Raw genomic sequence first — 25,812 nt, 5'->3', positions numbered from 1 at the left:
TTTGGAGGAAGGCGAAATATTGGATGAAGATGATAATATTGTGTTAGGGAAGGCTAGAGGGAGTGGGGGTTTATCTAACACCAGGAGGAGTGTTGGTGTTATGCAGAACGTGGTTTTGAAGACGGTCCAGTGTGATCTGGGGGGAGCGAAGGCAGACATGAGGCTACTAGTTCTGCGTCCTTCAGTTTCTAGAGATAAGCAGAAAGTGGTTTTGGGGATACCTAAGGTGGGGGACAAGCCCAAAGTTGCATGGGTAGTCTCTGTGACAGTGGGAAATAGTCCAATCAAAACAGCAAGGAGGGAACTACAAGCGTTTGAAGGTAAGGATATGGCTATTCTGGCAAAGTTAGATGAACATTGAAGGGAAACACAGGATACTATGAAGAAGGATAGCACAACAGGTGGTGGATTGGATGGTAAGACAGTGGGTTGGATACAGCGTCTGGCTTACGTGGTGACGCTCAGGGGTTAGCATTAAGAATAAGAAGTTGCCTTACATGGGGGTGTTGATGCCGTTGGAGTCGGATCTCACACAGCAGATGAAAGATTAGGTCTGTAAGGGAGAATCTGTGGATGTCTTTACATTGTTGCACAGGGAGGTGGAGGCAAAAGAGGGTTTGAAAGAGGAAGAATAGGAGCTCAATGGTAGGCCAAAGGTGCCCACTACTATAGAAAACTGGACTTCTGCCGTCCTCATCTTTGAAAGCGTGTACTGCAAACGGCATCTGGAGCAATGCTTTGCTTTGTTCAAGTATATGGATGTGGTGCGCAGGGTGCAGATGGATTATGGGGGTTTTGGTTGGTTCAGGTATGATGAGGAATTTCAAGCCAAATTAGCAATTAACCCAGAGAAGGAGTGGGGCAACACAAATAACGAGCTTTGGATGTATGGCTTTACACTGCTAAAAATGTTCCAGTAGTTTACACGGCTAGTGGTCTACCATTGCAATACAAGCCCTTAATAGGGTGCCCCACCCAATTTGGGGTGCGTAGTTTTGGGAGAGGACAGTTTCCCCAAAATGGGTCCTGCTGGTCCTTCAATAGAGGGGCATGTACTCAACTTCAATTTAAATTTAGGCATGATTGCTGCAGCTGCAGTGGAGAACATACCTTGGTCCATATTTTGTTTGGGGGGTGGTGGGTTCAGTGAGGACAGCAAGGAAATGCAGTTAGAGGGGGAAATAGAGGCAGTGGTCAGATGCAGCAAGCGGTTGGAAAAGGGGCCTACTCTTATTAAATTGCATATTCTAAGTTACTGGTTACAGTTCTATCCTCAAAAGGAGGAAGACAAGTGTTTGTATTGTTTTTTTTGGAAGGTTTTCATTTGTGTTATTAAGGGCCCAGGGTTAGCACATGGGCAGAGATATTGAGGTCTGATCTGGAAAGGCCAGAAGTAGTGGGAACCAGGCTTGAGAAAGAACTTGCGCAGGGGAAGATTATGGGTCCCTTTAGCTCGTGGCCACTGCCATATCTAACTGTTTCTCCCCTGGGCGTTGTCCCTCAAAAGCATGAAGGGAAATTTAGGCTTATTCATCATTTGTCTTGACCCCTGGGAGAATCTATAAATGATATTATAGCACAGGAGGATTCTATTGTGCATTATGCTTTTGTGGCTAAAGATACAGCCTTGGTGAGGTGCTGTGGAGTGGGAGCAGTGATGGAGAACTCTGATATTCAATCTGCCTTTAGACGTTTGCTTGTGCATTCGGATAATTTTTCCCTGTTGGGTTTGCAGTTTGATGGTTCTATTTTCATAGACAGGATGTTGTCTCTCAGTTCTTCGGTGTCATGTTCATTGTTTGAAACTTGTAACTTGTTTCTACAATTTTTTTTCAATTTCAGAGTAGGTTTTGTCATGTTACATATTATCTGGATTACTTTTTCTTGGTGGGACAAGAAGGCTTGGGTGACTGTCAGAGGGGTTTGGAGTGTTTTAGGGCATCCATGGGGCAGATGGGAGTTCCTTCAACTCCAGATAAAACAGAGGTTCCAACCACATGCATTATTTTTTGGGGGATCAAGTTTGATTCATGTAGGATGGAAGTGGGTTTACCTGCTGATAAAGTAAACAAATGAATTTCCTTGTTGGAGGAGGTGGCACGTAAGGCCAAACTGGAGTTAAGACATAAACAATGCTTATTGGGCCACTTGAATTTTGCTTGTTGGGTGGTGAGAGTTGGACGTGCCTTTTTCAGGCGGCTTGGTTTTGCAGTGAAGGGCGCTGTTTTGCAACATCATTGAATAAGATTATGTGCCAATATTAGAACGGACCTCAGAATGTGGATTTCTTTCTTTTCTCAAAGACTTCAATGGTATAACAATGAAGACGGATGATGTAGATTGGTTGTGGCAGATATTTTTGGATGCCTCTGGCGCTCATGGATTTGGTGTGTTTTGGGATGGTCACTGGACAGCCGAGGATTGGCTGTTGGCATGGAAGTCATCCAGACATAGCATTGCCTTTTGGGAGTTTTTCCCATTAGTGGCTTTGGACCTATGGGATGAGAAGCTGGCCAATAGGCATTTGGTTTTTCATGTTGATATCCAAACTGTGGTTTATCTGGTTAACTCTCAGAGAGTGCACAATGAAAAGGTCTTGAAGTTATTCAGGATTTTTCTTCTGGGTTGTTTGAAGTTTAATATCTTGTTTAAGGCCAGATATGGTCCTGGTATGAATAATGATATTGCTAATAAGCTATCTTGCTCACAGTGGCAGAGATTCCATGGGCTTGCACCGGGAGCGGATGCGCAGAAGACAGCAATGCCGTGGGACCTCTGGGCGCGGGTAAACTGCACTTGATTCAGCAATTAATAGCATTGTCTACTCGCAGGAGTTATGATCAGGCCTGGCCTTTGGCTTTGTCATACAGATGGGAGGATGCAGTATGTTTTATAATGAGGCAGATTGATGCAGGAGTTTCAGCAGTGACTATAGCGAGTAAGACATTGGGTATCTCCTGCTATGGTAAGTACTTCTGGGGATACGATCCAATGGAGGGTGAAGTTTGAAGGAGAATTGTGACAGATTGTGCTAGGGAGGGCGGGCGAGGGGGGATATGAGGCGTCCCATTTCTGGTAAGCTGTTACCGGATATCATTGGTGCGTTGCAGGGGATTTATTTCTCTCCATGGGAGACTGCATTGTTTACACTGTGCATGTCTTGGTTACTTCATGGTACTTTCAGTATATTTAAATTATTGGGTATGAAGGGTAAAGGCGGTTTATTGTGTTCTAATGTGATGGTAGGTAGGGCCTGACCTGTTCTATTAAAGTGGCCTTTTACCCCTTACTTGGTGTGTGAGGGGTGGTTTGGGTGCCGTCTTGCCCGATGGGGGTTTGGAGGAAGTCGGGCTTCCCCGGTCTCCCCCCGGGCTAGTCAGGTGTCAGTGATGCATTCCAAGACGCGCTAGGGTATTTTTTGTTTCGGTGTCAAAGGAGGGTTTTTAAGAGGCTGATGGGTGTGGGCGGCCTCTTTGGCCGTTGTCACACCCAGGAGTATGGCGTGGCCATTCTCTGTCATCACTCCATATTTCTTCTTCTTTTCCCCCTTTTTTGTTTTGTTCCTTTTAGAGGGAGAGATCTTGTTGGATTAATTTTAGGATAGTGATGCTTTAATAAGCAGATCTTTAGTGCGTAGTTTGTTTTGCTGCTCATAGGAGGGTCTGGCGTAGGGTGGGATTGAAAGCCATTTCTTGGATGGTAGGGGGGTACGCAAGCAGACCAATGAGAGGTCAGGGATATTGAGCAAGGATCAAAGGAATGGAGGGACAAGGGTAACAACACAAGGTGGAGACCAGGGCAGAGGGTCCTGGATTTTGAGTAAAAGGTTGGGATGGGAAGAGTCATTACGGGGGTGTAAGCTTTAATAGAGGGAGGGATTAGTTTTGGGAGGTGTTAATGTATTAAGTAGGATGGTTTAGTTTTGCAAACTCATCACCAGCAAACTAGACTACGGCAATTCACTCTATGCTGACACCACCAAGAAACTCCAAACTAGACTACAAAGAGTCTAGAATGCAGTAGCCAGACTCATCCTGGACATCCCCCGTCACAGTCATATCTCCTCCCACCTCAGAGACCTACACTGGCTCCCCGTCAACAAGCGCATCACATACAAACTCCTGATCGATACATTCAAGGCACTGCACAATATAGGACCATCATACCGCAACCACCATCTCAACTTCTATGTACCCAACAGAAGTCTCGTTCCTTGAAGCTCACCCTTACAGCCGTCCCCAACAGCTGGAAAAGTACAGCAGGAGGCAAATCCTTCTCTTACCTAGCAGCCCGGACATGGAACACACTTCTTCTCAAGCTCAGGCAGACTGCATCACTGAAGGAGTTCAGGAAGGACCTCAAGACCTGGCTCTTCGACTGGGCAGCACGCCTGCATTCAGCACCTTGAGACCGAATGGGTGATTAGCTGCGCTCTACAAATCTGTGATTGATTGATTGAAGGTTGTTTGTTATTTGCCAGACCTGTTCTTTTAAAGCAGCTGTTAACGCTGAGTTTATTATTGAGTAATGAATATTCATGTATTTCGAGTGTTGAATTTGCATAGAACATGTATTAACTTAGAGAAAATTAATGCACGCATTTGATGGTGCGCCCACATGAGTGGCCGCCAATGTTCACGAAGTGTACTTATTAATGGCTTATTAATTAAAAATGTTGAGCTTATGTTTGATTAATGTAGTAATGTGTCATATTAAGGGTTATGCATTATGTATTAGCTTTATTAATCATAGGCCTTAACTTAGCGATGTCTTGGGCCTAGTTGCACGGCCTCATGTCAAGCTGCATTTCTTAGGCGTTTTATAAAATGGATGCTTAGAGAATTAAATTGTGATTTTCCACTGTACTCACCATGTGCTCGTAGCTGAAGTTGGTTCTCATGAGAAACTGCTTGCTAGAAGATGCTGTACTTGCTAGTGAAACAATGTTTAATGTAGTATGTGTAAGACTGACCTTACCAGGAGAAGACAATGGATGCACTGACTGGAGTATGAGCTGCAACAATATTGATATCTGACGAGCCGAATGACTAGAGCGGGAGAAGAGGAGCCAGTCATCGACATGTGAACCATGTAGTAGTAGAAATGTAGATTTGGACTTTAGTTTCATTGGACTAGATGTAAACATGCAATGTAAACATGCGATCCCCTGACCAATTAGGATGTGGGTAGTAGTTTTTGGAAATCTAACTTAGCCAGACTGCACCGAGAGGAGAGAGGCCATTTACCCCATTCTTCTTGAGAGAGGTCTATTATTTTCTTGACCGTCCTGAGAAGAGATGTGCTTAGCTTTACTGCTTAAAGAGACTTCTGAACTTTGATGCTGAATCCTGATGTATTGCTGACCGAACTGATGTCCTATTGACGAAGACTGTCACAACTTGCTGAACCATATACAGGACAGGTATACTGATAATGTTACGGATTGTTATGTCTATTTGCTTTTTTCCTTCTTTTCCCAGGTACCAACTGCTATTTTGATAGGGCCATAGTTAGATGTTTTTCCGAATTCGTGTTGACTAAATTGTTTTACATGAAGCCCAAACATGCTATTCTATAGTGAATCCCAGTTTGTTTTAATGGGATACATGAGTTAGCTTAGCCTGTGGCTTGCAGACTCGTGCCCCCGTCACCCAGTGACTTTTACCCTACTTAGCTTGCTCTGTTTTAGCACATTTAATTAATTATTTTAAGATGGCTGCCTTGTTTTGACTTAGGCCCATGTTTTAGTTTGCATTATCAGTGTCACTGCGCTAAGGCGTCAAGATCAGGTGACAAAGACAAACTGTAGGTGTTTACTTTAGGTACTTTCCCTCTTCATGCTTTTGAGGGAATTGTTTATATTAATTACCGTTCCAAGCATGCCTTGTTATCTATTGTTTGGGAACAAACCTACGTCAGGGGTCCAAGTAGATCTGTATAAATATTCCTCACTTTATCAGATAGTCAGAGGGATTCCGACCAGATGCCATTGCTGCTGCACGTCGCCTTGACACTGACCCAGTCTTTGTGTTCCTACGAAGTCTGAGCTAGAGACCTCATTCCAAGGTAACAAGGGTTGGGGGCTCTTCTCATGGACATGGCATTGGCAGATTGAGGTTTAACATACCTAGCTCTCTTCTAGGTTAGAGGTTAGGCCTACCATGCTAGGGTATTAGGACATATCACACACTTCATGTTATTTCATGATATTGCAAGATGGTGGGGGTCTTTGTATTAATGACTCTTGTCTTTACCATTCTGTTTCTTGCACTGTTCATTATCCTAATCATTGCAGCCAACGCAACTTATCGCAGATTGCCGTTTTACTAAAATAAAACCTATTGAAACTTTACTGCATCTTCTTCATTGCCTGTGTGTGATTGAGATATGTTGTTAATGTGAGAAAGGGATAATCTCTGTTTAACCACAACGCTCCCTGAGATGTCACACTCTTGAGTCCATGCATAAAGACTGCCACAAATCACCTTTGACTGTTTTGGGTATTTTGGTGAGGTACTGCTTGTGAGCTGGAAGGGTTGGGACGAAAGTTGTGTTTTGATGTAGGATTGGCATAATCACCTACAAACATAAGTACTGTCATCCTTAAACCAGCAGTCTTGCTAGAGCAAGAGTCCAACTACGACAAGTCTAATCTGGTGTTATGGTTCTCACTGACGAAGTTCGCTACATGTAATAACAGTTAATATCTTTTCTTTGCTGAAATTTAACTGTATGTTATATTGTTTGTGCAGTTATTCTTGCTATTGATTTGTATTGTAACCTTAGAATGTGTAGTAGCTCAAGCTTTGATTGGACTGCTATTCTTCCGCCGCTTTGGTCAGCCAGTATTGTTTCTGTATTTTTATCATTTGATTTTTAGACTAAGTTATGTGACATTAGCATTGTCAATATAGGGAAACAACCATTCTAACTTTTATTTAAAGGTGTGGTTATTCATGGCTGTAAGGTCATGGTGTGTGCGAATTACTGACTCCTATTGATTATTTGCTATTGATTTGTATTAGTATGTGGTATATGGTGGGAAAAACTTGAAGAGCAGTCAAAAGATCCATCTGCCTATGTGCATCTCCCTTGTAAGTTTACTTAATAAGGTCTGACGCGCTAACACAACCTTTTATCCCCTTACTTGTGTGCGTGGTGGTTTGTGCGCCGACTCGCTTCAATAGAAATGATCTCTGTGACAACAGCAATAAAACTCTGAGCCATATAGATAAAATACTAATATGTGATCTGCATGTTACACTTTGTGATTTTCATTAACCCTTTTGCTACTTTACGAAAAGTCAAATCTGTCATTAAACACAGATCACTACAGCAAGTATTAACAACCAGAGTTATCCATCCTCATTATTATCCTCTGAAAATTGCTGAGCGCAAAAAATATCTTCACAGAAGGTGTCTTAACCTAGTAAGATAGTTTAAAATGCAGCCTGTTTGTCGCCAATTAGACATACTGTGAAATTTGTCCTTGTTGCTATTTTCTTTGCGGCAGAGTTTAAAAACAATAATTATATAATCTGTCATGACTCCGTCTCTCGTGGCTCCACGCACTTTCTGGTAACACACTTTGACCGCCACTTTAAGAGATCCCAGGCCCACTTTTTCCAATTCCAGCAACGATACCAACCCAACAAAAGGCTGCAGTCTCCAGAACGGAAGTGCTGCTTATGGTGAGTTTTGTTTGCTGTCTGTGAGCATGCGTCGATGATAAGTATTTCGGGTTTTGGTCATGCGCAGTAAATACACTTGGAGCCAGTCTGAACTTTCACAGCGTTTTCAGGTCTCGCAGCCGGGTGTGTGGTTCTGATGAATAATATTCACCTGCTGCTTGGTTACAGCTCACGCTCTGATTGTTCATCGACGAAATCCAATAAAACCAGAATAGATATGCCCTGCCAGAATCCAGACAAGGTGAGTAACCACACGCGCCGGGCTGCAGTGATAGGAAGGAGGCCTGTCAGAATAGTTCTTCACATTTTAAGTTTCAGGTTTTGGTGAACAGAGTGTCTCCCGTAGTGTCGAATACGAACAAATCGCAATTGTGACAGGTAGATGCACACGAATGCGTGGGCATATGCATATTGTGCACTTTCCATGATGCCACGCGGAGCAGAGGTTTTGACGGGTGATAGTGATCGCACGGAAGTTAACAGAATAGAGGTGTGGGGGAGCCAGGTTCGCCTGGTCTCTACCCGGACTTTTCGAGCGAGTGGGTCGACCGGAGGGACACTGTAGGTAGTAGGTAGGACAGGTGGGAGTTAAGTAACTAGAAGGGCCTAGCCTCTTGTCACACCCAGGGGGGCAGGTCAGTCAGAATAGTAACAATATTGTTTTTTATTATTGTGTCAGGCTTTCGTTTTGAATGGACAGGTATGGTGCTTTATGGCTATGTGTTTTTTTTAATTACTTTTTGTTTAGGGTTCGATGCTGATAGTCAGATCTGGGGCTATAGGGTTTGGCGTGGCAAAGGGGGACGCTCACAAGAGATGGCAACACTAGGAGGTCGGGGATATGGTCAAGGAACAAAGGGATGGCTTGGGATAAGGTTACAGGTGAGTGTTTTGATGACGTCAGTAGGACAGGAGTTGTATGGCAGGATGAGGTGTGAGGTGTGAAGTGAGGAATTTTTGAAGGAAGGGGCAATAGAGATTTTAGAAGAGTGGGTTGGTTAGAACATTTATATTGTAATAGTGGTGTATTATTGGTTTTGTTAGGCAGTCTCTGCATAGGTTGGACTGTTTTGATAAGTTCCATGCCTTTTCAATTAAAGCAGCTTTTTACCCTATATGCACTAATGTGCCACCTGTGCGCGCCATCTTGCCCAAGCGAAACATTTTTGGAAAAGTGTGTTGTATGTTTGCAAACTATGGCAGGATTTGGCTTGTCCTAAGGGTGACGGTCTCCAAAAACAATAGCTATCTATGATTGTGCACTAACGTCGTAGTGAACTCTTGCAGCCATTATGCCATATTCAATGCTCCCTGGTCTGCAAGTCTCGTTTGCTTCTGTAGATGTTTCTCTTATAGTTTTGTGAGCCTAAAATACATGTTTTTTCTGAGTTGAGTAATCCGACTTCCATGCGACTGTTCTTTTTGTTTACCCAGCTAACATTTTTGGTGAGTGTGGGACATATATGTAACCTGGTCTTTAAGCTTCTTGAATTCTGATGCTCGCCTCCTCTCGCTGTCTTCTTTGACCTTTTTTAGGGAATGTGTGCATATGTAGGGCCAGGTCCATGCTGCATTTACAGGATAAAGACTGTAAACTGCGACTATGTAAATGGGTTCCATTTAGATTAATTGTATACACATTTATCTGATAAGCATGTCCTGCAAATGTCCTCGTGGACCTGGGTTGGACAGCCGAGCCATAGGGTAAAAGTCGAGTTATTCGTAGTTCCAGAAGGAGCTTGTTGAGAGGCTGTGTTTGCCTTTGTAATCTGGGATGGGTGCTTCTTGTACTTTGCAATGATAGGCAGCCCTTGTAGTTGAGGCTTCATGCTTTTTTATGTCTCTACTAGATCCCAGTGGCAACCCTTGGGACTGTGATTTGATAGTTCAAGCCGTTGGCTGCTACCGACAGTGAAGGAATACTGCAGCAACAGCAGTAGCATTATGGGGTGGACTATTTGTCGTACTCACAGATAGCCTTGAGGGCTAAATTATGGTCTGAAAGATTTTCAGATCAAGTATAGACGTTTATGGGTATACATAAATTCTGAGGAGTACATGCAAGGCTGCATAAGCATTTACAAATCTCTTTGCACCATACCAGTTGAGGGTCCAGCCAGGCTCCCAGGACTATGAACTGTGCTTAGCAATAGCCATACGGTACAGTACCCTGAATTCTTTCCCACGAGCTTTCGGCTTCCAGGAACATTCAGGACAATGAATAGCTGTTCTGGAATGTTCAGTTTAAGCAGATCTGGCCCATGGTTGCATCCACCAACGATGACTGTATTCAGATGGGCTGGGTATCTAAGTAATATGAAAAAAGTTAAATTTCAAGAAAGTAAACAAGGCTTCATGTCCTGGAGACATGGTAGGCTAGATTATCTCTGCTGGGCAGCAACATTTTAAAATTGTTTATAATGAAAGATTGTGATCCTAGTTCTGTACGTCCTATGATGGTTTTGGATTTCTTGAGAGGATGATTTCTCCTAGGTGTTGGAACCTCTACCCTGTGGGTCCCAAATGGGCAGCAGTGGGGGGGGGGGGGGGGAGGGGGGGGTTCAAGAATCTACAATTGGAGGAGGTGGAGCATTCCTTCTAGTTGGTCCTGGGATTGTTAAAGTGTGGATACAGTTTTCCATTTGTTCTTCTTTGCTTCCTGTTGTGATTGACACAGTTCCCACCAATCGGTACAAATGCTAAAATAATAAGCATTAGCAAAGCCAATGGATCTGTCCTATGCAGAAGCTATTGGCTTTGCTAAAGTATTTTAGCCATGTTGTTTGCCAGTGTGGCTGCTCTTCAGCATGGCTAAAAGTTAGTGACATAGAGAAGAGTGGCATGTGGAGTGTTGTAGAACAGAGTGGCAGAGAGTGTTGTGTATTGGAGTGGCCGAATATTGAGTCACTTAGAATGGCATACACTGGAGTGGCATAGAGTAAAGTGGACTGATATAGACTGCATTGGCATTGTGTTGCACAGTGTAGTGGCATAGAGTGCAGTGGCATTGAATTCAGCATTGCAGATTGGAGTGGCGTAGAGTGCAGTGGCGAAGAGTGGTGCAGAGTGGAGTGGCGTGAAGTTGAGTGATGCAGAGGACAGTGGCACAGAGTGCGTAATACAATTGAGCGGTATAGAGAGCAGTGGCATAGAGTGTGTAGAGTAACATAGAGTGGCGTAGAGTGTAGTGGCGTAGAGTTTAGAGGCAGAGAGTGCAGTGACATAGAGTGCAGATGTGTAGAATGTATTGGCTTAGAATGCAGTGGTGTAATACGGTGGCATAGAATGGTGTCGCACATAGTGGTTACAGTGGCATAGAGTGCAGTGGCATAGAATAGATTGTTTCACAGTAGAGTGAAGTGCATGGAGCGGAGTGATGCTGGGTAGAGTGCAGCTGCCTAGAATGGCATAGCATGTAATGGCGTAGAGTAAAGTGGTTTAGAGTGGAGTGGCATAGAGTGCAGTGGTGCAGAGTAGATTAGATTCGCATGCAGTGGATTGGCATAGAGTTTAGGGGCATAGAGTGCAGAGTTAGAGTAAAGTGCATTGGGGTAGAATGTACTTGCATAGCGTGTAGTGGCATAGAGTGCAGTGTTGCACAGTGGCGTAGAGTGAAGTTGTGCAGAGTAGGTTGGTTTGGCCTAGACTGGGGTTGTGTAGAGTAGAGTGGCGAAAAGTGCACTGGCATGGAGTTGAGTGATACAGGGTAGAGTAGAGAGGCGTAGTGTGAAGTTGTGAAGAGTGGAGTGGTGCAGCGGCGAGGAGTGGTCTAAATTGGAGTGGTGCAGAGTAGAATGGAGTGGTGTGGAGTAGAGTGGAGTATTCATGATGTGGTAGCACACTGCCATTACAGACAACACACTTTCAATTGAAATGAAGATTACATTTGCACGGACATACAGTTTTACTAATAAAACTATACAGTGCACATATGAAAATGTGTGGAAATTGCACCATCTAGTTTAATGATTTGTTTTGTTCATTAAAGTATTTGTTTCCAACACACTTCAGAAATAACAAAAAATGTGCTTAATTTGTGCGTTCAAATAAATGTCACATGCTAGGAAAAAACTCTTTCCTACCCACAGTATCCAGCAAGATTGTCACATAAATCCTCTCACTCTGAAGTCATAGAAAGAAAAGTAAACAGGTGCCCCAGGACGACAGCACCTGACATTTGACCTTGGTCTTTGAATGCACAGCAAATGTGGTGAGATAAGAACAAGTCTTAAAGGCCTATTTACAGAAAGTGAATTAGATTAAGCACGCCATAAACACAGTTTAGGCAACATGAGGGACAAACTGAATCTGGAGAGCCTAAAGCAAATAAAGCCAGCAAAGGAAAAGTCAGAAATTGCGAGTTACAAACCACAAAGTCAATAGTAATCAATGAGCAGAATGCATTCCTAGGTCAACTTTCTGATGGTCCTTAAGGTGTCCTTAGCAAACCAGACAGCTATGTTGTCTGGTAGGCTGTGACCTAAAAAGGGTCCAACTCGATGATAAAATTTGAATATTCAAATTTAATAAAAGAAACAGTAATATATACTGTTTTCTTCTCTAGTTGTGTGTGGTATGCTAGGGTTATATGAGAGTTTCACCTACATGTTTTTTTGAGAAGATGCAATCCTGCCTTAAACAAGGCTTGGAAAATCATAGAAATGTTACTAGGCCTGCAGGTCGAGTAAATTAAATAATCTACTCAACCTAACTGTAATTTACTGTACCCGTAAACGGGTCTCAAATTATGTGATCCTATGCAAATAGTTTACAGAGTTGCCTTTTTCTTCATTCTCACATATGACTGCACCTTCAAATATGTGAGCTCAGTATTTCTGCAGTACAAAAAACATTTTTTATTTGATTAAGCAAAGTTTGCTGCATGCCTCACAAGAATCTAGCCCACATAACCTAACTAACAACATTGCCATCAGGGCAGGAGTGTTTCTCAGTTTGCTTAAACACTCAGTTTTAATAAATATACTACTAAACTACGATGTGGTAACATATTGTCATCTACACACAGTAACTTTCCAAGAATTGTCTAAAAACCTCTCCTCTAACTTGCAGCTTTACTAATAAAACTATATAGTGTATTAACAATCTTTGAAAAAATTGGGTTTCTGAAAGCCTATCTGTTGCACATCAACAGATAAAGTATTGTGATTTGTTTTCATCCTATTAAAATATTTTTTTCATCACACAGAAATATAAAAAAGGGCTTTCACAACTACTGAAATATATTTTGAAATGTTTGCACAGTTGACTTATTCATTTAAATATTGTGTGTTAGGAAAAACGTGACACCCTGTATCTTATTATTTTACATTCTGAGCAGCAGGTCACACAGTTCACCTTACAGAATCCTGGAACTCTTCAGTCGAAATTGTAAGAAAAACTGACTTTTAACCGCTGTCTGTGAACACAGAGCAAATGTGACATAAGAACAAGGTTTAAATGCATCTTTTATTGCCCCTCCACTTTTCAACTGAATAGAACACCTGTTCAGTGTCATCTTGTCAGAAGGGATGAGTATGTTTTAAAGATAGATCGACCTGAGGACTTCTTTCGTTGTTTGGTCTCTGCTAGTGTGGGCTTACCCTACAGGACAACTTTCCAGCAGTTCTGGCTTGACCTTTCCTCCTTATGAAATCATTATATTGAGTGCTCTTGTTGAGTGAGTGATGACTCCTATGATTGTAGTGCTTTGAAAGGAAAACACTGTAATAATGAGAATTCTTGAATAAGTACTGATTACTGTTTTGATTGATTGCCATTTTGTCTTATCACTATTAAATAAGTTATCATTTTCTACACATGACACATATTAGCCTAGGTCATAATTATTATTTTGAAGAGGCATGGGATGCTCAATCTCAGATATTGGCTAGTTTAAATTGTTGTGTTGGGTACTGAAAGTAACTGCACTATTAATTTTTGTTAAAATGTATCACTGTTAACTTTATGGTTAAACTGTAAAAAAATTGTAACTTTGGATTGACACATTATAAGAGCCAGACGTTCCGCCTTGTATGAGTCTTCATCGATTCCAAATCCAGATATAAGATACTTTTTGATGTAGCTGCATTCTTGAATATACCTGTGTAACAGAACAGTGGTATCTGGTGATTTAGACACTGCTGGGATGTAATACGTGCCCCAAATTTCAGTGACCAAGCAAGTGAAGAAAGCCTAACGTCTTCTAGGAGGGCCCAAAGGGTTCTCCACTAGAGAAAATGATTGAAAGAAAACTGGTCAAATAGTTCATTTTACAAGACAATTTTTGCATGAACTTGCTAAAACGTCATACAATCTGAAAGGGCATTTATCACTGGCTGATCATCAAGAGAGCTTGCCACCTGTGAGTCACCACATAATTCCACAAGCCCCAGCCCCACATCTGCTTTGTATTTTGTTTAGTAATGTTCCTGACAACTCAATGTTTGTGTTCTCTTGAACACTGCCCATTCAGGAGCTAGGCCTCTTTGCCTCCCTAGGCTCCTGATGAGATAAGGAGGATGTTTACCACAAGTCCACTAAATTTATTAAACAATTTGCTGTGCCTCCCGCATGTTAAAAATTACCTACAATTTTTAATTGCAAGCATTTTGCCATGAGTATCCCCTTATACCCCGAATTATACACTATGCCAGTACCAGAATTTTGTTACTAATGCTATCATATACCATGGTTACCCGTATGGCAAAAGTTACCCCGAGTATGTCAGGTACAACATTTTCCCATTGTTTACCTCCCACCTCCTCTTCCCATCATGTCATTGGTGCCCTCCATGAGGCCATAAATTGCCTCCAGTGTATCAGCACAATCATTTTGACGAGTCCCCACAGAAACCAAGAATTACTTAAAGAAAGCTATGCCATACACTTTTCCGTGGATGCCCTCTCTTATGCCAAAACAACCGTAAATATGCCAGTGCCAGCCTGTTACCATGAGTACAATCATAAGCCAATAATGCACTTGAATATACAATGGCCAGCGGCAGGCTAAGATGCATGGCACTCTCTCTCTCTCTCTCTCTCTCTCTCTCTCTCTCTCTCTCTCTCTCTCTCTCTGTTTCTCACACGTCAATACTCAATCACTCCTTCTCGCTGATTCTAGTTCACATTCACTCATATGTTCTCACTTCCCCTTACTTAGTCTGACTCACTCGCATTCATTCATACTCCCCCACACATAAACATACACACTCTTTCTGTCACTGATTCTCTCACACACACACGCAAATACAACCTGTTCTTTCATAGTCACAGACTCTCGCATCCGTCACTCACTCTAACTCCCTTTCTTGCACTCTTTCACTTGCTCATACACCCACTCACTCTCTTGCACTCTCTAATTCTCACTAACTTTCACTCTCACTGAGGTACACAAACTCACACATTCATTCTCTTACACCCTCAGTCTCTCCTACTCTCAATCACAAACACTCAACCAGAGAAAAATGGCAGTGATTGTTTTTTACTTACCTTGTTTCCTATGCTTGCAATTCCATGATATCTGCACCAAGTCAGGAATCCAACGTTGGACACATAAACCAGCACATCAGCAATCCCATGCTGCAAACAAGAAGCCAAACGAAACAGCATGGCCGGGATGAATGAGAGGAAGACACCTTAAGCTTTTTCATAGGGTAGAGGCACATCACTTTCAGAAGTTGTGACTGGACTTCAGATACTACCCCTGCTTTTTTGTTTGGGTCCTCATTGACCTTAGGAATGCACTGATTAGCACCATGACAGACACAAATTAGTAGATATACTGCACTGCCTGAGGCACACATGGCATATCTCCTAAATAAAATGATTGACCTGCATGAGGGGACATAGATGGAGTAAACTCTCACGTATGCCCAATCCTGACATCATTGTACAGAGGTCGGTGTTCCTAAACAGCATTCTGTAGATAGACCATGACTCTTCCCCATTAGACTGCCCTTCTTTTCTTTCCTAAGATGATCAGGAGCCTGGAGAGGGAGAGAGTGCTGACCTCATAGATGAAAGAAGGAGACACTTTCTGTTGTAAAGCTTTCAAGTACCCTCTAGTGCACCTATGGTCCTCCGATTCATCTGAATATTCATAATGTGTAGGGTCGCCAATCGATATAACCAGGAAATTACATATGATCTTATTTGTGAATACTTTTATATTATACGGTTTGCATGTTTACGGACAGTGTGAAAGAGAAAGGGTTCGACTGTCCCCCTGAAAGCCATTAAAAACTAGTATTTTAATAGAACATGCGTGAGCACAAATACACCAAAGTCCAGTGAGGGTCTATGTTAACGGGCAGTGCTATTTATATTGACGAGTAGCCATTGACATATAAATCGCTGTAGTGACAATTTTGAAAGCTCACCAATTTAAGGAATTCCATTTGTTCACAGTGTAACATCTCTGTGACTGAAATGTATTGATAGTCCTAGTGATTGCAACCTGTCCCACCAGTAAAGGCAAAATCCCTTAAAAATAGTGTGCACATCATTCTTAGAGGCCTTAAATGCCTTATTTCTGTTCTGAGCAGGGCCTTTCAAATACATTTTTTGAAGTACCACTTAGAGTGTCTCTATGTATTCACTGTGTGGCTTCAAAAATTATGTGCAACGATTTACCAGTGTAATTTAGAATTCCATGGAGTAAATGCAGAGACCTTTCCCTTTACTAAGAATAATGAGCAAATTTATCTTGTCGCCGGCAATGTTTGGTTTTAGATGAAATAATGCAAATAAAACAATCTTTAAAGAAAACGAAAAAGTCCACAAACATAGCCATAATTCGTATTTATCACGTCATAAATTTACTATTGACTTTGTCTGCTGTACCACATCAATACTGTAATTTGTATTGTATCAGATTAGAAATGTGGAGGTTTACAAAATCATCAGTGCCCCTGAAAGTCTGTGAGTGCTCAGGAGGCTCAGTTGTGTCATTTTAAGAACACTGAAAGGTCAGCAGAACCCAGACATGTACAGTTGCATGTCACTTGTGAAATGATGGGAGATAGGTGATGTCCATCTCATTTCAGTATCACCTCTGACAATATATTCGCGATGGAGAACAGTCACTGTGCCAGGTACACCTCTGAAAGACTATTGGGCCTAGGTCCTAGTCCTAGGCCTGACATGTGTCAGGCCCGTTTCAGATCACGTGGGATGAGGCAGAGGCACTCCATGCCAGATATCCTGAAACGTGAATGACTCTGCCCAGAAGTTCTGCATTAACAAGTTGAAAGTGAAATATACGATCAAATCAGTTTGACAAATCTAGGAAAAACAAAAATCACGATGTGTGAAAAAGTTAACCAGAAGTTTTTGACCTGGAGGAACAATAGAGTATGTACCTCAATACGATGATTTAGGAGTGACTGTGGACAATAAATTGAATTGCAAACCACTGACAGAACAATTAACAGATTGAAAACTTAAAACTTAAATGCATGACAAAGTTTTATCACAACCACTTCAGCATTAAAGGTCTTTTGAGTCTGGCAGATAAAGGCAGATACAATGGGTCTACATTTAATTCAGAGCTAGACTATAAGGAATGTCTTCTGAATAGAAGTTGAATTCTGTGGGTAGTTACCAGCCTGTTTGGGGGGGAAGGGGGGCGCTTGGCTGCGGCTGCTCAAGTTGACGCAGAGCCTTAAAAAAGCATTTTAATGTTTAATTGGGTACATCATTTCGTATTATAATCTTAAAATCTGTCACGTGGAATGAATTACTTTGGTACTGACAGAATATATACATAAGAAACATGCATAGCTTGAAGTCAGAATATGATTTATGTGAGGAATATGATGAATATAACATGTCAAAGGCTGCTATAAAAAAAAAAAACACCTAAAGTAAAATAATCAGTTTTCCTTTAGATTTCTAAAGTGTGATGAAAAGTATTTTAGGCAGAGTTCTTAGTTTCAGCTATACTTCTATTTCATACAGTTCGTGTTTAAATCACATCTTGGAAGCCACAAAGCATGCACAAGTTCTTATACTTATGTTGCACTGTATATCTATGAAGATCTGTGTGAAAACAGGATATGGTGTGGTGGTCCATTGATTATGCCGGCTCAGTTTATAATTGGATTTTTTTTAATCAATCAATAAAAGCATTTGTAAAGTGCAGAACTATCACCTCATAGGGTATCTGGGCGCGTGCGGCCTGAGAGGAAAGAGGCAACCCACTTAAGGGCATTTTGTTGAATGCCTATGTTGTGGAGTCTGTTTAGGAGAGTGTGGTGGGAGACTGTACCGAATGCTGTGGAGAGGTCCAGAAGGATCAGAGCTTCTGACTCTTCTCGGTCGAGGAGGGTCCTTATGTCGTCAGTGGCGGCAATCAGTTCAGTCTCCGTGCATGGTTTCTTTAGGAGGGGTCTGACCTCTGCATGCTTCCATTTGTCAAGGAAGGGTGCTGTGGAAATGGAGGTGTTGAGGATGCAGGTTAGTTCTGTGCTAATAGTGTTGGCTCCGAGGTTGAAAAGCCAGTGGCGGCAGGGGTTGGTGGGTGCCCCGAAGTGGATGGATGACATGATGGCTGTGGTAGTATGTGTGGTAATCGGGGTCCAGAAGGTTATCGTGTGGCTGGTGTTTGCTGCTTGAGAGATGTCTAGGCTGGAGGTGGTGGGTTGGGGGTCGAAATTGTTGTATATGGTGGTGATCTTGATGTGGAAGTAGTCTGAGAGGGTGTGCTAGAGTTCCTGAGATGGGTGGATGGTGGTCTCGGTAGCTATCTGGTTAGAGAATTCCTTGATTACTCTGAAGAGTTCTTTCGTGTGGTTGTCTGCTGTGTCGATGCGGGCAGTGATTTCTGCTCTTTTTGCTGCCCTTATGTGGTGGTGGTAGTTGTCGAGGGCTGCTTTGTAGACAGCTCTGTTGGAGGGGTCCTTGGTCACGCGCCATTGTTTCTTAAGTCTGTGGCAGTTGTGTTTGGAGTTTCTGAGCTCTGGAGGGTGTCATCTCGCTGGCTTGGAGGTGTTGTTGATTTTAGCTGGTTTCAGAGGGGCGACAATGTCAGTGGATTTGGTGATCCAGGTGGTGAAGTTTTGGACTGCTTGGTTGAGGTCGAGGACTGCCATGGGCTCGGTTTGTGCGGTGCCTAGGGCCTTTGCCCATAGGTTCTCTGTTACCTTACCCCAGCTTCAGTGGGGGTTGCTGAGGTGCTTGTAGGTGGTGTGCTGGGAATTGGAGATGGTAAAGTGGGCGATGATGTGGTAGATCCAGCTGATTTCAGTCATGTGGGTGAAATTTATTCTGTTGCTAGAAGTGGAGATGGCATCCAGTGTGTGTCTGGCTTTGTGCGTGGGTTTAGTGAGGGGTGAGGCCGATGTTGCTGAGATTCTTTATGAGGAAAGTGGAGTTGGTGTCGTATGGGTCATTAATGTAGAAGTTGAGATCGCCGAGTAGGACGCAGTAGAGGAAGTCAGTGGCGAGTGGGGGGCGATGAGGTTAGCGATGGTGTCACAGAAGGCTTGGCGTAGTCCCGGGTGTCTGTGAGGGTGCCTTGCATCATGGTGTTGAAATTGGTCTGCAGTCGGAAGTTAATGTGCTCCATGAGGGGCATTGGGTCATCATCGGTAAGGGTGCAGTGGATGGTTTCCTTGAATATGATGGCGAGCCATGTTAGTTGGTGTGGTCTTTTGTATCATCTTGTAGCTATCAGGGGTGGCTGTGGCGATCTTAGGGCTTGAGAAGGGTGTTAGCCATGTTTCAGTGATGAAGGCAACGTCCCCTCATCGTGGGTGGTGATGGTGTCCCAGATTTCCGTGGTGTGTTTGCATAAGGAGTGGGTATTTAGCACAATGCATGTGAGTGGTGTTTAGTTGTTTGTAGTCTTCTATGTTGGTGCAGCACGGACGTTAGTGTGCGCAGGTGGCCTTGCGTTGCAAGAGAAACAGCAGTGTAGGCAGGTGAAGGGTCCTTTGATTGAGTGTGGGGAGGCCGTGAAGCAGCTGTTGATGGGGTGTCAGACGTTCAGGGCCTGAAGCTCCTTGGTGGTGTAGACGTAGGGGGTTGGGAGGACCAGGGGTCCTGGTGCTAGTTGCATATGGGCTCAGATGGACTTGCATTTGGCATGTCTTTGGCGTGCTGGTGGTGCGCCCATTGTGCACGTCCGTTGCACTCCCCCGCTGCAGCCTCCATTATGTCCTGGGAGGATGGACAGGCCTTTTTATGTGTATTTGTTCTGCATTTGGACGTTTGCATAAAATTAGGTTAAATCAACAGTTAAAAAAGTTTGATATTAGCAGGACGGTGGGTGCTGTGGAGTAATTTTTATCGGTTCAACAAAGGAATTATGTTTTAAAAATGGAACTTTTTAATGTTATAAATGTCTAAAAAATTTATTATTTGTGAAGATTGGTGCCTAACAGCGCAGATAGGTTTTAGGGCATAGACAAAATGGGCAGTTGTCCAAGGCACCCACCTTCAAAGAGTCCCCTCAGTCTCCTACCTCTACATCTGCCTCTCCTTGTCAGGGCTATCTTAAGGATTTTTTGGGCCTTGGGCAAGGCATGTTTAGAAACATTTTGTATTGGTTTTACCTTACTGGAAATACGAACGGTACAACTTTTTCATCCTTATATGGATAAGGCATATTTCATTTCTTTTTAGTGACCCTCCACGTCACCCCCCATTCTTAAAGTTTGGTTGACATTTCACAGGCCTGAATTAGCAGAAAATGAGTAATAAAAGTAAAACGGTTTTCGTAACACGGGCCACAAAACATGTCTTGCCTATTTTTTAAGACAACACTGTAGTGTCATTTTGGCCTCTTTATCATTGACACCTTTTTTGTTTAATTTTTGTTTCAAATCTGGCCTAGAGCCACTTTTAGGTATCTTACAAGCCTCCTGCAATTAAAAAACTTAAATAAAAACAAGCATTTGCAATGCAATGGGTCTTTGTTTTGCTTGAGTTAGAGCTCTTAACATTGTAAACTCCTATTCTGACTTTTCTTGCCACATAATTTAAAAATGTAAAGTAAAACAGTTTGACTTAACTAACCGGACTTTTCTTGCCATATAAACTGAAAAGTAAAGGTTTGCGAGCCGACGGCCGCCATCAGCGCAAAGCAGACACACAAAGGGAAATTAATGTTCTCTTGCAGTGAAACCTATCGGCAAAAGTGCAATAATCTATGTAACCGGCAAAAGTGCAATTACAGGATCAATGTCATGCAAAGTGGCAGACTACTGCCCAGCGAGGTTGCTCTTCGAAATAAAGAGAAAAAGTAGTCCAGAAACCAGACTGAAAACATCGAGCCTCATATATTTTCAGTAGTTGGTCAGTGAGCTCGAGGAGGGCTAAACACCAGAAAAGGCATGACGTATGCATTCACTAATGAAAGCAAGCGGATTTTAAAAGGCAAGCCCACAAAGCAATTAAAGTGACTGACGTGACATGGGCGTGGTTGGAAGCCCAAAGAGAGATTACAACAGGGGACGGAGTGCTTTGCTCTCGCCCCTAACAATGACATATTTACATATAGATGAACTTTAGTCAAGCACCTTTATCCATTGTTCTGTTAAACTGTCATTCACATTTTAGTTCTGCCCACCAGGGAGGACAGCATTGGACATTTGGTCAGCCCAATTCAGCAATGGCCCTCTTCTATAGTGAGTGAGGTAATTTTCCTGATCACATGTGCACATCCACTTAAAATAAAGTGCACCCAATACATTACTTGAACCATGTTTTTTCTTTCTATACTTTATCGTTGTTTTATGTTTTTTACTCATTCCCTTGAGTTTAAACTACACCTTCAGTTTATAGTAACAAAGCCAATAGTTCCCTTTTTTGCTCTAATAAGAACCATATTCTGCTATGATGTGCATTAAAGCTAAAAAAATAAAAAAAAGTTTTTTTGTATCTGTTCTACATACACCTGGCTGCCAGGAAGCACTTTACTTTAAGATTACATGCCATCATTATTTTTTTCTTGTGCATTTTTATTGCAAGCATGTGTGCCATGTTTAGACAGTGGCATGCACTTATTCTTGCAATAAAAGTAATCAAAGGCTTGCTTAGGCTTTTTGACTTTGTCTATGCATGTTTTTTTATATCCTGAAATATAACTTTGCATAATGATATGTATACCTATTGTAAATAAATAAATGTTTCTGAAAAATTGAAATGTCTTTTCAAATAAAAATGCTTTTACCATAAAAAAATTTTTTTGTTCATACTTTTAAGAAACACAGTGTCAGTAGGAGTAGATATGGGTCTAGACATTAATTGTTTCCACTACACTCTGTTCACCATTCAAAAGAAAACATTAAAATCCAATAATTGTTTTTAGGGAAAGTGAATCAGTCTGTGTGATTTGCTAGAGGGGAAGGAAGATTCTATTGTAAATGAATTTCTATTCAGCATAAATGGTTTTCACTAAAGAGAGCAGCTGAAAAAGCAATGCAGTGTTTCATTTTTGGTCACAGGTCACTTTCCATGATGCTTCTGCCTATTTCTCCGAAGAGGAGTGGACACTTTTACGGGAATGGCAGAAAGAACTCTACAGGAATGTGATGAAGGAAATCCACCAAGCATTGATTTCACTCGGTAAATTCACATCACCTGTAATTAGCTGTTGATCTTTTATTCCAATAAATGCCTGTTTTGTAATCTCCAGATTGTCTCAAAAGTATTTGCGATTTCAATGTTGTGTCTCCATTCCATTTTCAAGCTTTATGGAGTAACTTTGTAGCACTATCATACTCCCTATACTAATCGGGTAGCTATGTGCAGGTGTATTCATAATCCAACATTTCAGAGAGTGATGTTGAAAGTGTATGAGCAATAGAAAAGGAGGGTGCCATTGGAGGAACAAGCGGGCCAACATATTGGTTGGTCGTTGGTGAAAAAGTTTAAAAAGAAAAGATAAAAATTAGTAGCTGGGTTTGATGTTATATTATGATTATTGCTTAAAAGGAGTAAACTAATATGGGTCAAGTAAGAAGATTTTGTGTCTCGAACCTGTTTCACAAAGCAAGGCTGGAAAAAGTGGAAACCTACCCTCTTGGGTTTCCTTCAGCATTTGAAGCAGATTTCTGATGAAGGACTTGCATTGAATCCCAAGAATACTCCCAAACATATATGACTATAGATGATTTCTCCTAATAGTCAAAATATTCTCATGCTCATTTTCAAAAAAATCACTCACTGTTTTATTGTTTTGTTATGCATTCCGGTCAGTGGGCACTTGAAGCAGAACTAACTTGTACATAATTAACAGTTTGCTTTGCAGATACCAGGCATTCGCTCCTATTTGTTTTTTTCTTGTTCGTGTCCCGGCTTGTCAATATTGTATTTATCCATCTCAAGGTCCACAACAACATTACTATTTCTTTTAATTGGATTTTAAGCATCCACTGCTTGTTTTCACGTTCCCCTTTTTTCTTTTGTGTTAAGTAATCAATGAAAGTGCATGTTTTCCAGCTGTGTCCTTTGTGTACTTCTCGCCCCCTTCACTCTGTGTTGCTGTCTGTTACCTGTGAGCTTCTCCCCACCCCCATCATGTTGCACTCGGTCTTGTGTTCCTGTCGCCCTGTTGCTTTCTTGCCTGTGGGCTTCTCCTCCACCTTCATGTTGATTTTTCTCTCGCCCGTTGCTTTTCCTTCCCTCTTCTGTTCTCAGTTTTTCTTCCCACACTAGTGCCCTTTTCATATCTTCCTTTGCTTTTCCGCACCATCCATTTACTCTGTGTTGCGCGTGTCCCTCTACTTTTCTCCTTACCCACGCTCTGTGTTGATCTCTTCACCCGTGCCCTCCGTGTTGTCCCCCCACCCTTACTTAAAAGAAACAGTTTCAGGATACTAATGTATCTTTTTTTACCGATCCATTTGCCTTTGAATTTACATATACACTATGGTATGATGCCGTAACACTTTGAAATTGTTTTAATGTGATGTAATTTAAAGTGTTTTTTTCTGGTTTATGGTAACTAGGCCTCAATTAAACCTGAATGCCATCCGATTTAAAATGGATGTCTTCTCCTGCATGTTCACTGTTCATTATTTCTGCAGTAAACAGTTACGCAGTTTAAAAAAAAAATCTGTTTATTGTTTAACATGAGATGTAGGAAGAAAAAGGTCATTCAACAACATATGCCTTTGATCATCTAATCAGACCAGTATTTTATACGTTTGGTGAATCATTATGCATAGTGAGGAGCATTCATAATAAGACTTGATGCAGATGAAGAAGGGAGGGGGTGAGAGAGAGACACACGGTTGTGCATACAATTACGAGATTATCAGTTCCTGTCTGTATCTATTGCTCAGTCACCCTCGCCTCATGTTTTGTGGAGAGATCACTGTGTTGGTGTGTAGTTAGGGGTGTGCTCATATTTCACGCTTGTTCTCTCCATTTTTGTGGGATCAGATCTGTGTTGGGGATGGTCATGTTGCTATGGCATTTCTATTAATTATTAGTGATAGTACTGTACATTGTGAGTTATGGTGGTGCGGGACGGGGATGATACTGTGTCCTTTTTGCATTGGCGCCCCAGTGACCTCCGTCTCGTGTTCAGGAGGGGTGGTTGTCATCTTTAGCTTCATTTGAGGCTATGTATGTGTCCCATATTTCAACTCCTTTTATCTGTACTCCCTTGTCTAGCAGCAAATGAAGCCCTGTGCCTCTGCTTTAGCCCATTTCAACAAGTCGTTTAGCCAGCGCCGTGTGTCTGGCATGGTCGAGGCCTTCAACTGCTTCGCCAGTAGGTGCTTAAATAACACGACCGCTAAGTCAATGCACCTGTGTAACTGCTTTCCCTTTGCTGATCTCTTACGAACTCCCAAAAGGCAAGATTCTAGTGTAGGAGATAGTAGATGTTCCACCAGCTCAGCCGTCAGGGAGGTGATGGTGTGCAGGAACGGAGAACCAGTGGGCAATCCCATATCATGTGGTAAAAATTAACTTCCTTCTCTCCACATCAAGAGCATTCGTGACTATTATGGGGGAACATGCGTGGTAGCCTGTGCGGGGATAAATAGGTTTGATGTAAGTTATTAAATTGAGTGTAGCTGAAACATGGATTTCGCAACACCATTTTGGCCATGTTGAGTGCTATGTTCCATTCCGGCAGTGATAACAGCGATACGAGAACACAGTCCCACTGAGCCCGCGTGGTAACATGTGCATCCGCAGTGCTCTCTAACAGATCCCTATATATCTGGGAGATGGTATATTGAAGTCCTGAGCTCGCTAGTAATGTGTGTAGTAGTGGGTGAACTGTGGGCTCATTGTCCCCATTGTGCAATCTCCTGCGTGTGAGTTGTTGTAATGCGCTGTAAGTTAAGAAATGCCCTTGTCCTATATCATGGGTGATTGCAAGTTCAGAGTAAGTCATTTGTCTACCATCTTTGAAAATGTCCCATATTGTTTGAATGTCTAATGTGGTTCATGATGTGCACTTAGTTGCCTTATTCCCTGGATAGCCAGCAATGGGATCCTGGGTGTGTAGGGCGGGACAGTTCCCCCTTTCAATATATAGCGATGCCAACACCGTCTAGCCACAGTCATCAAGATATTTGTGAGCCGCTGGAAATTTGTGTTGTCCTGTAGCCATCCAAGTACATTAGGATGCCCCAGTGTCTCACATACCGACATGAATTCCATATTGGGAAGGTTCTGCATCCATTACAACGGCCATTTAAGTTGTGCGGCCGCATAATATAGCTCATAATTTGGTGCACCTAATCCACCTTATGAGGTTGGTGTGTAAGTGGCAGTGAGGGCTACATGGCTGTGACCTCCTTTCCATATTAGATCCATCAATAGGCTGTTCAGATTTTTAAAGAAAGATCAGGGATGATTAGTGGGAGGAGTGTGAAGTAATATAATAATCTGGGAAGCACTATCATTTTCGCGATAGCTACACTGCCCAATGGGGACAATGGCAACTAATTCTAGAACACTAATGAGCCTTTTATGTACCTGATCGCGCGTCCTAAATTGCCTTCCCTCAAATCAGCTAGGTTATGGTATACATGTATACAAGGGTATTTGAATGTAGAGTAAAACCAAGGTATTCCATGTGCACTGGGGTGAGGTCGTAGGTGCTCTGGGATCAGTGTAATTGGGAATACACAGGATTTCGACCGGTTCACCTGTAG

The 25,812-nt window shown here is 42.3% G+C and overlaps 1 protein-coding gene across 2 annotated transcripts in view; it reads left to right on the top strand.

Moving 5' to 3' along the window:
• The first annotated feature begins 7,750 nt into the window (after positions 1–7,750).
• The window catches only part of LOC138300138 (zinc finger protein 684-like), a 150,669-nt gene continuing 132,607 nt past the window's right edge, over positions 7,751–25,812 (top strand). Inside the window, exons 1-2 of one of the 2 annotated variants that reach the window (XM_069239076.1) lie at positions 7,751–7,932; positions 22,118–22,258. In XM_069239076.1, coding sequence (XP_069095177.1) covers positions 22,225–22,258 — 34 coding nt within the window. In that variant the 5' untranslated portion in view covers positions 7,751–7,932; positions 22,118–22,224. The remainder of the gene's footprint in view (positions 7,933–22,117; positions 22,259–25,812) is intronic. The other variant, XM_069239075.1, reaches the window with a different exon arrangement.

The sequence above is a fragment of the Pleurodeles waltl genome, chromosome 6 (genome assembly GCF_031143425.1).
Source record: "Pleurodeles waltl isolate 20211129_DDA chromosome 6, aPleWal1.hap1.20221129, whole genome shotgun sequence".
Classification (NCBI taxonomy): domain Eukaryota; kingdom Metazoa; phylum Chordata; class Amphibia; order Caudata; family Salamandridae; genus Pleurodeles; species Pleurodeles waltl.
This window is presented reverse-complemented; position numbering and strand designations above follow the sequence as displayed.